Source organism: Anopheles ziemanni, chromosome 3 (assembly GCF_943734765.1).
Source record: "Anopheles ziemanni chromosome 3, idAnoZiCoDA_A2_x.2, whole genome shotgun sequence".
Taxonomy (NCBI): domain Eukaryota; kingdom Metazoa; phylum Arthropoda; class Insecta; order Diptera; family Culicidae; genus Anopheles; species Anopheles ziemanni.
The window spans coordinates 92,009,402-92,025,931 of record NC_080706.1 but is presented as its reverse complement, the minus strand read 5'-3'; the positions used below and the strand labels follow the sequence as shown (position 1 = coordinate 92,025,931).

The following is a 16,530-nucleotide window of genomic DNA, read 5'->3' as shown; positions in this document are numbered from 1 at the left end:
ACCCGAACCCGGACCCCAATCGAGGCCAGTGCAAGGGCGCGAATAATGATGTTGCAGTATTTTTGTCCATGCACCCGAGCCAACGACATTGACCAAAAGAGCTGAACACGTTGGAATGGGTTGGTTCATGGAGAGGGATATTAAAAAAATATAATTAAGCATGTAGAAATAGTATAAGTTGAATCAAGTATAAACAACCGATTGTTTTAATTATAAATCTTGTGCGGTACACTAAACGCTTGTGGATGCAACGGTTTCTCTAAAACTTACACTTAAGATCTTAAGTTGGATTGAATCGAAAAGTAGTTTAAATAAAATCAGATCATGAGTCGACTCTATTATATAAGAAGTAGAATTTGAACCTAGGCAAAGTAAGCAAAAAGGGTTACAAATCTATTAAAAATACACAAAAAATATAAAAATATACAACAACAAATATACAAAACAAACGTTGGTGCCGGTTCTGAAGCAATTTATTCAAAAAGGGTTATAAATCTATTAAAAATACACAAAAAAAATATATATACAACAACAAACATACAAAACAAACAACCATTACATATTGTAACTAACTAAAAGCATGACCAATAATGAACCGTCGATTTTGAAACATTCCATTTAATAAGTTTAATCACTGCAGATGTTGTTGAAGATTTGTTTGTTTACTGTTTTTTGATAAAAGCATCTAAATTTTACAATTAAAACTCAGTTTTACTAACACAAACAAAACAAGTATATACACATATGTCATGGTCTATCCACCAAAGTTATCCAACAAGGTTAATACAACACGGGGAAATTGAATAAATATCAACCATTTTAAGTATGCCGTTATTGTAACTATTAAATTAAAACATAAATCCTAAATAAAGCGTTAAAACCAGCTTTCTTTTCTCAATCTCTTCCTCACAGAGCATCGCCGTGGCGTCAGGTAAGTTGACATTAATTTTAAAGTGATAACGTAATTGATTTAATATCAACTCATGAAATAATTTCTCTCAGATGACAACTAAAACATGAAGAATACAAAATTAAAAAGGGTTAACTATTCTCGATAGAAAGGTCTCTAAATATTTACATACTGACGATTGTTTCAAGCTCTTCAATACTTTAGCCCATCGACACAGTCGAGTTTGTTCCTACAGTGCGATCGTACCTCATTTTACTGATTGTTTCTACCACGCTTCACTGCCGACGAGCAAAGCACAAACGGGAAGCACAACGTTAAACGCCTTCTGGCCGAATGTGTTCTGCTTTAATTGATGCACGCGCAACCGAGCAGGCGCTCGGGGAAAGTTGCTGCAATTCTGGTAATGGCGTAACGTTTCTGCTTTCTGCTTCTTCTGCTCTGTTAATAAGCTCTCTGCCCTTTGGCGACGGGGACCTGTGAGACAAACATGAGGGTTACTTATCTGAACATGGGAACTTTAGGAAAAGCAAGTAGTTGCAACTGTTCCTCAACAAACGCTCGAAACGGGAGATAATTTATCGGTGTTTTATTAATTTCTAACCAACGTCCTATGGTGTTTCCTCCGAGAAGTCCGAGCTCGAGCCCAAAAAAAAAAAAACGGTGGCGATGGTAGCGGCAATAAACAGTAACACTTCCAGCTGCTTCTAATCACCTGTCGCCGGTTTGGAGCGGTGAGCACCGAACTACAGGAACCCAATCGAATCCCAACATCAACCACCCGATCCTTCGGCATGGGTTTGGTTCCCGTTCAACGGTGTGAGATATTTATCGCTTCCCTCCCGCAGTCCCGCGGGGGCAACGGCCTTCCCAAGGTGCGGGGTGGATGGAAGATGGGAACCTGGCACCAAACGAACCAGCTGGAATCGGACGCAAGTTATAGCTCATCTCCGATTGGGAGTGCGCGCGCGTTGCGTTGGGACAATCTAGAATCTTTCGCCTTTATGACGGGCCAAGCGTACGGGGTTTGTCTATATCTCCGGTTTCGGTTCGCTTCCACGGCTGCGTGTATCTGTCGGGTCTTCCGGAGTATGCTCTCTATATCTGGAGAACCCGGGGGAGCACAGCACAGAGAACTGCTCGAGATGTCTATCGCCATCGAATCGGTTTGTTATGTGAATCTGATAAGCCCGTTCCAGGATTGGATGACACGGGTGCGTGAGCCTTCGCTTCTTCTTCTTTGCCCTTGCCCGGGGGGGGGGAGCACAACTCGGCGGCAGATCCGGAGCAGAAATGTGAATCACGACTGTGGCGGGACGCCACCTACCTGGGGCGGAAGAGGACAGCGAAAAAGTAAGATCAATCGTGCTTGCCGTAGGAGATGCTGTTGTGCATCTTGAGGTTCCTATTCCACGGTGGCCTCCAAGAAGTGGTGCCTACTCCCCGGAGGGGATAAAACGCACCACGACGTTCCCCGGTGGTACCCGAGTCCCTACATTCGATCCGGTGCAACTTAATAAGGTGTTAAAAATTACTGTCACGTCATGCGCCGACTCGCTTGCAGTTTGCAACAAGCAGCAAGAAAGACCTCGGCTAGGAACTACTACAACGGATCCGAAGCCAGCGGGCACGTCTTCACGTTCTTGTTGTCTCCCCCCAGCTTTCGTTGGGAATCCCCCCCTTCACCTCTCCCACCTCATACAATATAGCCTTCTGCCACTGCTTGCGGTTGGTGCTTAATATATCGCCTAGGTCTAGCAGATTTATGAGCGCTGATTTATCTGATCGAAATGGGTGAATATCGCTCGGGTATCATCGGTCAGGTGACCACGACCGCCAGCCCAATCCCCAACCCGGTGCCGTCGGAGGAACGTCGGTTGAATTTTAATATCTGCCACCGATAAAGGTCACCGTCCGGCGGTCTCCGTTTGCGACCGGGTGTCCCAGACCAGGTCTTCGGCAGGCCGATGGGGATTGATTTATAAATAGGCGACTCCGGCTCCGTACTGCTGCTGCCCCAGTTGCTTCCCAAAAACGCAAACCCCTCTCCCTCCCCGACCCGGACAGGGATGAGTTATCCCTTTGGAATGGTTTATTTTTTGCACTCGACCATAAATCTATAAGAAGCTGTATTTCACTTCGTTTCTGTTTTTTCTTTTTGGAGTATGCAAATTCAAATGGAGCGTATGGCTCCACACCATCAATGGCATGTCCGTCAGTGGAGGAAATGACTCAACGAGATTTCTATGAATATAAAAGGCGAACTAGAGCTCTTTTCAAAGCACTCGATCCATTTGGAATGTTTTGAAAAATGAAACACTTATCTTCGGCTGCTTCGGAATAGGTCTTTCAGATGGAATTCGCCTTTGATTTGGTATAACGATTACAAATTCGGTTGACAATGTGCACAATAAAAGCTTGAAAGCTCTGACATGACCTTCTCGCCCTTTGCACTCTACCGAAGTTGTCGTATATCTCAAGGGGACATTACTTCTTATATGACATCAAAAATTTGTCTCTTTTTTTCCACCCTTTTTCATTCAAATACCGAGCGTGTTACAATCCGTCATGATTCGGTATTGTTCCGTCATTCTTATATGCAACCCAGCGTTGGACACAACTCTTAGGGTCCGCCTTCCATCAAAGGTCCCTCCGGGCTCCACAAAACCTGTCAAGTCCTGTCACATTTGACTTCCATCCCATGCTTCCACGCGGTCCAAGAGCTCGGGGACAATATACTTTAAACTTGGGCCGGTTGTAGCCGTTCCTTCCCTTGTTCTTTTTTCGTGCGATATCAATAAAAACGCTACACCGGTGGCAAGTTATGAGACCCTTCTACACCCGTGTCCGGGGGAGTCCTATCAGATTGCACGCCTTGTACGAAGGACTGTGTGACTGCTCGCAAGTTCTACCGCCAGGGTTTCATCCTTTGCCTCTTTCTTATCGACACGCCCGACCCGTGAGGACACCGCGAAGGGACTTCAAGCAATAATCGCTATCTTTTCACGTCGTATCGTTAGATCTTTCCCGAGAATGGAACATAAAGTGTGGAAACTATTTCATTTCTTGCGTCGCCTCTAGAGAGGGTCTGGTTTTTTTCTTCTTCATCCTCCCAAATCTGGGCAGTGCGAAGATGTCGCGCGAACTCCTTCGGAAGGCTCGGGGAACAAATCGGGATGGAAATGAAAGAAATAAGCGGCATACACATTTTTATTCGAGGTACTCGCTTTGAATATCATATTTCTGTGACCCGGTCGGCAATTCCTCGGAACGATGACGACCGTTTCGTTCACGGAGTGGAAAACAAACGAACCGTCAACAATGCCGAAACAACACATCAACGTCCAAGGATCGGCGAAGATGACGATGGCGAGCGATCACGACGACCATTTCGTTCGGTGTGTTTGAATATTTCCTTCAATGATTTTATCACTTTTCCTCTTCAGAAAGCGTCATGTAGGAAATATTTATGTTCCCCTCGGAACCCTTTTTTCTCGCTGACTTCCTTGAGGACTTCCTCCGCCATCACCTCCGCTTGCGGTTCGACAAATGGTGAAGACTTCAATCTTCACAGCTTTCGCTCCGTCTCCGAACGTTCCAACCAGGCGGAAGAATTTGTGGATTGCTCCCTTATTTCATCCCGTTTGCGAACCCATCGGGTCGGGCGACCTTAGATAGACACATCAACTTCTGGGATGCGTCCCCACCGTAGCCGTGAGTGATTTTTTCCACTTCCAGGCTCTCCTGCTCGGTGCGACGGTGTAATTTATGAGACTTGTGACAAGAATTTCATTTCATTTTCCGCAGCTCCTTTTCGCCGCGCGTTCCATCTCGCCCGGTACCGGCGATCGGGGGTACCGAGATTTCCAAAAATGGACGCGCCACAGATCGTGTCGGGCGAGATCCTCCGTGCCTTTTCCGTCGACGGAGATGCGGGAGAAATAAAGTTATTAAATTTTATTACGGTAGCTCCAGAAAACCGACAAACGTGTAGTAAAAATTGTTCCCGGAATCGAACAGGTTACGGCAGCCGAAGGATGATGTCCTGTGGCGAGGATGTCCCCTGCCGAACGGGTCCCGGGACGCTATCTAAGACACGGAGGTGGGTTGGTAGCTTGATCGTATAAGGGAACGCGCGGAAACTAGTTCCAAGTGTATGCTTCCAGTAAATGTCGCTTGCAATCGGTTAGATCTGACAAGGCACAAAAAACTTGCAATAAATGTTGAGTTATACCCGAAACGTGTTCTCGACCGAGAGTATATCTGCTGAAATGAGAGGTAAAAGCATAAAAGCGAATTTTTCGAACGTATTGAAATTAAACAAGTACAGAAAAATAAATGTCAATTGAATGCGAACAAAATTGGTGATCTTTCTTTAACAAAAATGTAAATCGTACAGAGACAAATATAAGAACAAATTTAGTAAAAGGTCCTTTATGGTTCCAATAACTGCAATGTGAAAATATGAAAAACAATTTCAAGGAAAAGCAAAACAATTTTGACATCAATCATATTTTGAAGAAAATGAAAATCTGAGAAGAAAATTTCTGCTAAGCTTATCACGTTTGTGGTGATGAAAAATGAAAGTAAAAATATGATGCAACAGTTAAAAATATTTCAGAAAAATTCAATAACAACTTTTTTTCTCTTATCATTTCTCTTTCTGAATCTTTTAGTAAACTTTCAACTTAAAATTATTCAATTAAATTTAACTTAAAATTATTCAAACCATCACCAAACCAATCTGTAAAATATTTCTTTTTCCTACCATGTTCTATACAAAGTTTATTTTATTAGAAGACAAGTAAATTTTATTCCTTAAATTTTGTAACTTAAAATTATTCAAACCATCACAATCTCTATAATATTTCTTTTTCTACCTTGTGTACCGCACAATTTTTATATTATAAAATAACTAGTTAATTTGTTCCTAATTTGCTCAATTGTTTATTAATTTCTTCAACCTTCATCATGCCAATGTTGAGTTGAGTCGCTTTCGGTTTTCTTTCCGTTGCGCTTTTACTGAAAAATCTATTTTGCACAAACCTTCAGTCTCATCTCAAGTCAAGTGGAAAGTAAACTCGGGGTTCCATATCGACTTTGCTTGATTGTTGAAATAACGATAGCAATTACGACCCCGGCCCGGGTTCGAACCGGGCTGGCCACTTTCGGTGAAATCGAAAGCGGATACCAGAAGGAGAAAAAGAAAGTAAACCAACCAACCTCAAAGGACACACCGAGCAAGAAGGAGGCAATCTGTTTCTGGGTTGCCGATGGTCCCTTTTGCATCCGAAAAAAACGCGCAAAGCGCGTCGTTCCATCAACCGGGCGGGCGGAACATTGTCTCGAGGCTTCGCGTCTCAAGTGCATCCTCTTTCACCTCGTTCCACCTCCTCGCGCGAGAGAGTGTGTTGTGTCCCCGAAACCGAAACCCGGGGTGGATATTCATTTAATTTCAATTTGTTTAACCAGCGCCTCCCAGCGGATCCGAAAAGGGCCCCAACCAGCCCGGAGGACGGGATGATCACCTTTTTTTTTCTTCTTCAAAACGGTTCGCCGGTGAAACATCGAAAAGGCCGTACCACTCGAGGCCTCGTGGCAAATTGCTACATTCTCGTACAGGTTGTTGTCGGCGAGGCGAGAGAAAAATTTGTAGCACAAATAAAAATGAAATTGAAAAGAACATCATTGAAGAAAATGCCTCCGAGAAGCCACTTAGCTGGCAAGGTGGGGGAGGCAGGGACTTGGTGATGGGGAGATAAATCCAATGACACAAAAATGTGCCCCCCCCCCCCCCCCACATCCACCCCCTGGTCGTCTTGGGTAAACATTTAAATGTTGTCCAAGGCGGACATCTTGGTCGGAACGGTTCCAACAGCGAAAGGGAGGGTTCGTAACTTCAGCGTTGGTGAATTTATTGTGGGAATTCGTTCCGAGTTTTTTTTCCTTTCCTTCCACCGGGCCTCGAGCAGGACAGCACAATAAATGTCTTCTTAGGACTTCGCCGGAAAATGCCAGCGCTGAAATCTAATCACATTTTTATGCCAATGCAAAATAAAGAAGCAATTAGGGTGGAATTGAAAAGTGGACTGTTTGATGTTCTTAGGCAAACATATTTAAGGCGAAACCCCGTCATAATAAGCTCCCGGTCTCGGGTAGGTCAGCTGAAAAGCGTCTCCAGCCAGTGCAAGGAGGAAGAGACCCTGACCCTGTGTTTGTGTTGGAGAAGGCGCCACTCGAAACTCAATTAAAACTGGGAAGACATTTCTGGCCGGCTTTGCGAAAGTTATTGACACCTGCCGCAAACATTCCGCAAAGGGAAACGGGGCACACGACAGACCAGGTATCCTTAGGGTCTTGTCTCGAGGAACCGACACCGAGCACAAACACACATACTCGGCGGCAATAAACCAACCTTGCATTCGGGGGGGATCATAAAACTAAATTAAATACACGAAAAACCTGTGCGCCGAAGCTGAGTTTGTTTTCCCTTCCTTGGCCTGAACTGAGATCGCACCGAACTAAAACCGTTGTCTGGCGTTCTGTCTCTCTTCAGCTCTTTTGTACACAGAAAAGTTCATCCCAGAAGGGACGCAAAACTCGCCGGGCGGGATCTGCTGCATCCGATGACATCTTCAAGAAGTCGGAAAATTTATTATCTCCCAAACGATCACATGCCCGGGTTTGGCGGCAAGTTTGCGCAAAGGCGGCCTGGGCAGAGTATCGCCAGCCTTAAAATATTGTCCTTTTTTTTTTTTTTGTCGGTCGGTTCCTCCTTCCTGCGTCCTTCATAAGCGATGTTTGCGGATGAAGTGCATCGGAGCGATACCGGCCACTTAGCAGAGAAACCTAGCTAATGCAGTGTAGACAGGCCTTTCCGCTTGCCTCTCTGGCCATTTGGCGTCACTTAGTCCTAGTTGCCCGAAAGTGGCGTCCACACATGTGACCAACGAGGTCTGAAGCGTGGAGGAGGAGGAGGTTAAAAGGTGGATTTTGTTGTTTTTAAGGCATCCGTTTGCTCGTGTCGAAAAGATTTGAAGACTTAGGCCGGGAAAAGTTTGCCCTTGCATCTGCCCGAACGATGGCAAGGGAAGGGAAGGGGGCAATCGGGGGTGTGTGCGCTAGGCTTGCGCGGTTGACTGAACTTTGGTAGTGTACACATGTTCCCATCCGAACGCCATTCTGCAACTTGGCAAACTCTTCCTACCTACCGTGCGGAAGAGTGTCTGCCTTCGCCGATACAACAAATCGTCTGCGTGCACACGGGACCAAAGCCACATACACACACATATAGACGAAAGTATCTATCGAAAACTTTAGCTCCGTGTGTCAGCTTGGACCGGGACAGGTTCAAATGGAACGGAACCCTTTTGCCAAACCTTCAGCCAGAATCCTTTAAAATGAAGTCTGTCAGCTTCACGTGTGTGTGTGAGTGTGTTTGTGGGTGTCTATACCCATCCTCCCCACGAGAGGGAGGAAGTATGAACGATCGACAGCATCTGCCAATGGTTGGATGGGTGGTGGAAAACCCGGCAATTTATTGGATAGTTTTTCCTTCTCACGTTCTTCTTTCGAGCGCTGCAAAACGGAAAGGGAAAAGCGGATTGCACCAAATGCACCTAAGGCGACACCTAACTGACAGTGCAGCAATGTTTCCCTACTCCCCCTCACACATACACACACACACACATACGAGCGTCGAAACCCTGATGAACTAAAGTTGCAGTGAAGAACTTTCTTCTACAAAACATCCTTCCGGGTGGATGACGATTACTTGCGGGCGGGGGGAGGCGGTGGGAAAATGCGTCATTTTGTTGCTGCACTGCATCGTCTCGATAGTGTTGTGCATCGGTAACGCTTTGGATGCCACGAATTTCCACCACCGGGAAAGGGTAAGCCTTTCCAAACACAGCACGGAAACTTTAGGAACAATTAAGAACGTGTGTGCGATGAGCAGAATGGGGACCAATTTTCACGAAATGTTCTTTACGGGCCAACGGGACGCACTTGGTGGTATTAATTTTGGTGCAAATTAATGAGAAATTGCAGCTGCGCTTTCACTCGAAGCGTTTGGCCAATGCTTGTGAGGAAAGCGTTGCGAAATTTGTTTTGCAAGGAATGTTCCCATCTCAACGGTTATTTTCGAGTTGTAAAACAGCACCTAAATGAAATTTCATCAGAAATACCTCATTTAAATGCAAGAAGTTCCTCACGCTTTTCTTTTCTTTTTTCTTTGTTACAAAGAACGATTCAATTTTTTGAAATTTTGTTTAATGTTCTTTAGCGTTTTGATTTACGAATGGCGAATTATGACTTTAACCCTGTCACGACCGTAAGCTATTCAAGCCTAAATTTGGCAATGCAACACAATATTTTGGCTATTTTGGGCGTAAAATAAGAGAATATCACCAGAAACCCAAAAACCAGTAAACAAACAAACAAACATATCGGAATTTCTTTCATTTGCTTTCCACTACAAATTACATGATGAAAATTCTAAAAAAACAGATCTTAGCCATTTCTATAAGAAAAATAATAAAGTCATCAACTTACCAAATACTAAGTTTTTGTTGTTGGTTGAGCCCACGAATGGTTTGGTTTTTGGGCAATTAATTTTAATAATCTTTTTTGTTTATTCGTTCAGAAATACATTTACCGCCTTAGACATAATGTTTTCTTTGATGGTTTGTTTCAAAAGTATCGTTTTGATAATAGTTGAACAAACAGTAACGAGTCCTTTTAGAATTTTTCTTTTTTAAATCTCAATGTATTCAAAAAACAGTCATCTTTGCACGTTTACGATTACTGTACAATATTTTCCTTTTAAATTAAGATGTAACTGTCCTGTGAAATATCAGATTTAAGAAAAACGTTAAAAAAAATATCAAAATGTCTTCAAAGCAATCACTACAAACTAAATAACACATAAAAAGGAAAGCCGTGTATCAACCGTAAATTATATTAAAAATGTGTCAATTTAATTCCAGCTATTCTTCAAATAAATTTTAAAGAGAATAAAAATAAAACCACGAGAATAAAAATTTCATTGGAAAATTTTAATCAATTGAAGGATTAAAAATGATTTTCCTTAAGAGATAGAAATGGTTTAAAAAAAAATACCTCCGTGAATTATCACCCTAAGGACTGATCGCTCGAAATAGACAAACAATATAAAAAAAGACTCACGCTTACTCCGCACCAGCTTCGAGTTTTCCACGAACCAACTGCGGGCCCTGCCCTTCGGCCATCCATAACGCGTAACGAATTGCGGAACTTCTTGTTAACGATTTGACACGTCCTTCATGTCTTCTCATTACCCTGCGCTTCACGCAGCGGTACCGTATGTGAGGCCACACGAACCAAGCTCACCCTAAAACCGTAGAAAGAGATGCAGTCGAATTCCTTTACCCGCTTTCTGGCCTCCCTCGGAGGTGGAACTCGGCAACAAAAAGGTGGAACGAAGCAAACGGCTTCTGCCACCGTCCGTGGAATGTCCTGTAACTTCTGTAGCCGGCTTCTGCATTAGGACCACCGGGGGAAAGGAAAAAAAGGACACCCCGGTGGAAGCGAAAAGGACTCCGATTATATTTCAGCGTTTTTTTTTTGGCCTTCCTTCTTTCACTTGCAAATAAATTTTCGGCGTGTGTGTGGTTTTTCAATATGCCGCCGAAGGTTAGAAAAGCCGACTGCTTCTACCAGGATAACGCCTATATCGTGCGTCCCGGGGGTAACAAAAATCCTCCACTGCCATGTCCTTTCCATGTGTCCGTTCGGTGCTTCTTTTTTTTCAAACCTTCCCGTGATGTCGTGATTAGGACCGTGTCCTGTTTTACATTTTCATTCCATTCATTCGCGTCATCCCTCGACCAAAGGATGGGCTGCCAAACAAATTCAAGCAATTTTTCACGCACATCAGTTGGAAAAACGAGCAGGGTGGGACGAACGAAAAAGGCCGGAGAGTGGAGATGCCGAAGAAAAAAAAAACAGCTGTACACGAAAATAATCTCATACGACGGGGACACCCGGGAATCCAGCTGGAAGTCGCTCTAATTAGCCGGAACGGAAGCGAATGATTTTCGGTTCCGCCTGATTTGTGCATCCCGAAAAATGTGCACAAGGCCCAACCGAATGGTGGCGTACAAATAAAAAAGAAAAATCAAACGCATGGAAAAACATACAAGAGCTCCTTGGATGTATTTTAACTTGACAAAGACCGATCAACTAATGCATCCGCCGATCGATGTGTTTAACTCGCAAACGGGAGAAAAAAAAATAAGATCCCACAGAATTCGGCACCCAAGACGAAAACCGGCACCGAGAAGATTTACTTCAATTTTCAGCACGGATGGAAAAATCAACACTCCAATCTGTTTGATCTGTTAATAGTTTATCGGTATTATTGTTTTTCGCTCCTCCGCTCCAAGGAGTCGATCGTTCCTCCTTGTTTCTCTATGATTTCTTCTCTACCCACACTTTTCATCACCCTCGGACGGGTTTTCTTCGTATGCAGCCAACTTCGAGGAAGTTTAGGATTATTGAACACACCAAAGTGCAGCCACGGACAGCATTTTTAAGGACGGTTGAAACAATATTTACTCATCTGCTTCCTGGGGAAATACGCGACCGAAGAGGTGTTTGCGCACGGAAATGGCCCGAAACGTGATGAGTTTTGATCTTCTTGAGGTGTTTTTTTTTTTCTTTTTCGTAGGTGCCTCACTTGTTATATTTTTACTTTCCGAAAAAAACCTAATGGTTTTAGGAAAACACGAATAAAGAATAACAAGCTTGTAATTTGTTCCGAACTGAACCAACATTCATCAACGAAATGTTACAAGCTTTTGGCAAAAATAATTTGAATGAGAAGACGGTAAAATTCGTTTAGTTAATGTTTCTGGTATAAAAGCAAAAGCAACTGAACATTTTCGTTCTTTTGTAACGAATCCAACACCCACAATAAACCCCGCATCAACAACTCACCGGATAAAACTGCAAGGAATTCACAACAAATGTTCAATGTCTACACTAAATATTTCTATAGAACTTCTACACTACAGGAATGAATTGTTTATGATGTAATTACACAACAGCTGCACTTTGCGATGTATCATTTATCTAAATTGTCTTAGAATCAAATTCTCATTCGTTAAGTAGGTACACTTAGGTAAACTATTTCACTTATACCATTACAAAAATAACTCACGTTGTTCATTTGGGAAATGAAAATACAACAATCATAATTTTTATTGTTACACACATGTTTAAAAAACCAAGTTTAATAACGAGCCTGAAGGCCGTCCTAACTAGTCCCTGTCTAAATCATAACTGTCGAGTTCGCGTTCCGCTAGCCGTTGGGAGCACCGGGAAGACTGCTGACGTTCGTCCGATCGTATCTCAAATTCCGTTCATCTTAAGTTTGCTCTTATCAGCTTCCTCTCACAATCCATAAGAAGTTGCACAAACATCACTAGAAACACACTCAAACGCGTAAAAACAAAACCAAATTCAGTTTCAACGAAAGTTGTTGATAACAACCACATGATCCACCACATACCGTGGGAAATTGCACTATCAAAAATGCCACTATTTTTGGCTACATTTTGCGGTGACGCTAACCCAATCAAATTGTTGTCTAAACCTGCTGCCTTTTTTCTCACGCCTCAGGACATATAAAATAGCCTCGCGATTCACAATCGATCATCAGAAGTGTTGAAGAACCAAGTTGTGAAGCAATTAGTGTCCCTTCGCCATGAAGGCTCTCGTGTGTGTTGTGTTGTTGTTCGTTCTTTTCTCATTCGGGACCACCTCGGATTCCGAGAGATATGGTGTAGATTTGTTTATGAGTAAACTTTTCTTTCGGCAAAATGGACTACCGGAAATCACAAGTGCTAAAACGGAAACCGACAGTCTTGGAGAGAAACTTAAGGAATCATTGAAGGTAAAAATATATTGTAATGTAAAAAATGTTCAAATAAAAGAACCAATAGCTTGGTTTGACTTTGCTGCAGGAGGTGCAAGAAAAGTTGTTGGAATTGGAGAAGAGCTTAAAGAAAAGAGACGACTTCCTGCAGTCGATGGAACGCTCTATGAAGGTAAATTACATATTACTCTTCACTTCAAATATGTCCAAAACCAATTGTTCAAATGCTTTACTATTTGCAGCAAATGGAAGATTCTATGAACGGGAGATATGAAACGCTGCAAGACAAGCTTGCTGAATTAAAGCAGAATCATACTCTTGCTAAGGATGACGTTTTCCAGGAGTTGAGTTCGACTCAGGAAAAGTATGAAAGTCTACAGAGCACGTTGATGGAATTGGAGAACAATATTACCGCAAGGGACGACTCCTTGCAGGCTATCGAGCGTTCTATTAAGGTACCAACATTAATTTTGCAATACGATCTTAACCATAGAGTTGTTTGCATGTAACATTCATTGAAGAACTGATTTACAGTTAGGATTTATTTTATCCAGGAACTTGAACGCGATGTGAAAGAGCGAGATGAAACTCAGAATGGTAACCTGATTGAAATCAAAAAACAAGTCCAGGCAAAGAACAACACCCTGCTTGAGATGATACGGAACATGACCAGATTAGAAGACCATTCGAAGGTTAAACTTGAAGAGCTAGAAGCTAACCTCAACAAGCTGCAAAATGAAACCGAATTAATCAAGAACTATAGTATTCCTAGCTCATGCAAGAGTATATCATCAAAACAAACTGGTTCTTATACCATCCATCTTGGGAATGGTCAATTTAAAACGGTATATTGTGAGCAGGTCGCATTCGACGGCGGCTGGATCGTATTCCAGTATCGCTTCAACGGGAAAGTTGATTTCTACCGAACCTGGGATGAGTATCGCGATGGCTTTGGAACTCTCGACGGGGAGTTTTGGTTAGGTTTGAAGTATCTTCACCAGCTAACCTCAACCCGGAAGCACGAGCTTATGGTGGAAGTGAAAGACTATGACGGAAACTACGGCTATGCAAAGTATGATCACTTCGAGATTGGCAGTGAAGCGGAAAAGTTCGTCCTGAAGATTGGAAATTACATTGGAACGGCTGGAGATTCAATGGCTTCGAATCAGGGCATGAAGTTCACTACTAAGGATAGCGATAATGATGTTGATAGTGGAAGGCAATGCGCCGAATATAAAAAAGGAGCTTGGTGGCACAATTCATGCACCTATGCCAACCTCAACGGACCGTATGGAAACTTATCAGGTGATAAAGCGATGCATTGGAGCTATTTTAAAAATGACTACCGCGGCATGGCTTATGCCAGAATGATGATTCGTGAAATCGATTAAAAATGGATCCTATAAAACGAGTTACGCACAACCGATTGATAATAACATGTGTTGTAAATGTTTCTTTCGATCAGAAGGTGATACCACTTATCACGATACAAATGGCACAAGAGATGACCTATACTTTATCAATCAAATTCAAATAAAACCCCTTTGGGTATAAAAATGTCAAACCATTTAATGTGTTTCCTTGCGTCCGTCTTTGCGAGGCTAAATTCCAAACTGCTTCGATTTTTTTCACTTGGTGAATCGCAAACAAAAACAAAAGCAAATTAACTTCTGGACGTTTCATGTGCGGGTGGTTTTATGAAAAGCAATCATATATTTTTTGAAATATTAAGTCAATTCCGAGCTATTCCAAATGACAATTGAGCTGGTACGTTTTTTGGAGTACGATCAGCAAAAATTGATACTTCTTTGATAAAACAGGGTATGGACAAAACAATTTGCAATTGTTACGTTAACATAAAACCTTATGAAAAATAACCAAAATCAGAATACATTATACATGAATACATAAATTGGTTTTTAAGAGAAAATCGACAGACAAGAAAATATTCATCCGTTGATAATTTGAATCTAGAAATATTTACCCTAAGAACGACGTTAATCCTCCAGAATGTCATGCGTCGCAGAAAAAAGGACCTCTTGGCGGACGACCATGCCCCACTGAGAGTATCCTTGCCTGCCCCCTTACGCCGTGTGTAACCCCCTACCGAGTGTTAACGCACCGAAAATAATTACAAACGTGCGAACAGGTATGTCCACCCCGCGGAGCGTTCAGCCTCACGCGTTCAAGGAGGTCCAAAAGATGCCTCGTGTGTCCTTGAGGTGGGCAATTATAAGGACCTCCAACGTGCAAGTGCTCGAGGCCTACATGGAAGGTGGAGAAGGAACATCGACGGGATGTACGCTGGGTCTCGGACTTCCCGCTGCCAACGTTTACCAAAGCAGAAATGGTCCGTAAAATGAAGGATCCTTGCGGCGTTGGATGTTCGATGCAAATCAAATGACGCGTTGTCATCCCCGCTCAGGCGTCGGAAGGACATCAGTCCACCGACGGACGGATGGGCGCATCGAATCGGAAGGCGTAAGGTAAGGCTCGTGGCCATCGGTCAGGTGAAATTTACCACCAGCAAACCGTGACCTTCACCCTTAGGCACAAAGGGAGGACATAAATTCTCAAACCTTCTGCATAATTCATTCCACCGTCGTCCTTCGCCTCGACGATCGTCGCGAAAGGCAAATAACTCACCGCACTTCGCACTGACCCAGTTCACCAATTTGCATTCGATCCGGGAAACTGGGAAACGGGCCGGCGGCCCATAACTTCCGTCGAATCGTGCCCGCGCGACATCCCACGTTAATTAGATGCACCCGACCTTCGCGAGCGGGTGGCCTGCTCTCCGGAAAATGCTGACAAAAATGCTAATCGAAGAGGGCCCTCGGCGGAAAGGAAAATTATGGCCAGCCCTCCCTTCGTGGGGTGGATCCTTGTGCGCCCGGTTTTCGACGAAAACCCCATATTAATGGCATATTAATTTGCATTGTCAAGTGTGTTTTGAATAATTGTCCTAATTGGTATCATTCTTCCCGCGCTCGGAAAATATGTGATGTTTATGCACGGTGCGCGCGTATGCCCGTGGTTTGTTTGTGCGCCTGGAATGTCCGGAAGGAAGAGACGTGCTACAAGGATGCCATCTCAGCGCCATCTTCCCGGAAAGGGAGGGAACCGCGGGGAGGATGTTTATCGTTTGTTTATGCCAATGAGATGCCCTGTAATTGCCTTTTCATGATGATGCCGATGACGGAGGCGATGATGTCGGGCTCGTGTGAAACAAAGCCCCCAAGCAGATCCTTTCCCCTTCGGGCGACGACGTCAAGTACGAGTTCAAGTCGAGCGAAGATCGATGGAAACTGCTGAAGTCGGCAAACGTCTATGCCTCGAATAACGGATTTTAGAGCAGCCTCTCGGCGTTCCAGAAGAAGTCCTCGTCGAACGAGGATCCCCCTGAAATGGGTCAACCGACGCACCAACCTCCGTGCTGACGTACGCAAGTGTCTTCTCCATCTCGGCTCAACGAACGCCAACGACATCGAGATGTGGTGACTTGCCCTAATGTTCTTCTAACGAGCAAACGTTTCATCGTGAAACGGAGAAACAAACAAACTACCAACCGTTTGACCCACTATGTGAACAATGGTTTTTGAGCCTTATTAAAGCCGCTTCAGCTTAAAGTGCTCCAGTTAATGGTGCTTGAAATGGAACGCAAAAGAAGTCCTTTCGATGTAGAACGTTTTTCCATTCTTGTTGC

General features: G+C 43.6%; 1 protein-coding gene across 1 annotated transcript; it reads left to right on the top strand.

Annotated features, from left to right (window-relative positions):
* Positions 1 to 12,990: 12,990 nt before the first annotated feature.
* LOC131285823 (angiopoietin-4-like) lies at positions 12,991 to 16,264 on the top strand. Its single transcript, XM_058314678.1, has 4 exons — positions 12,991 to 12,996; positions 13,067 to 13,279; positions 13,379 to 14,029; positions 16,178 to 16,264. Exons 1-4 carry the CDS (start codon positions 12,991 to 12,993, stop codon positions 16,262 to 16,264), a joined length of 957 nt encoding a protein of 318 aa, XP_058170661.1.
* The last annotated feature ends 266 nt before the right edge of the window (positions 16,265 to 16,530 follow it).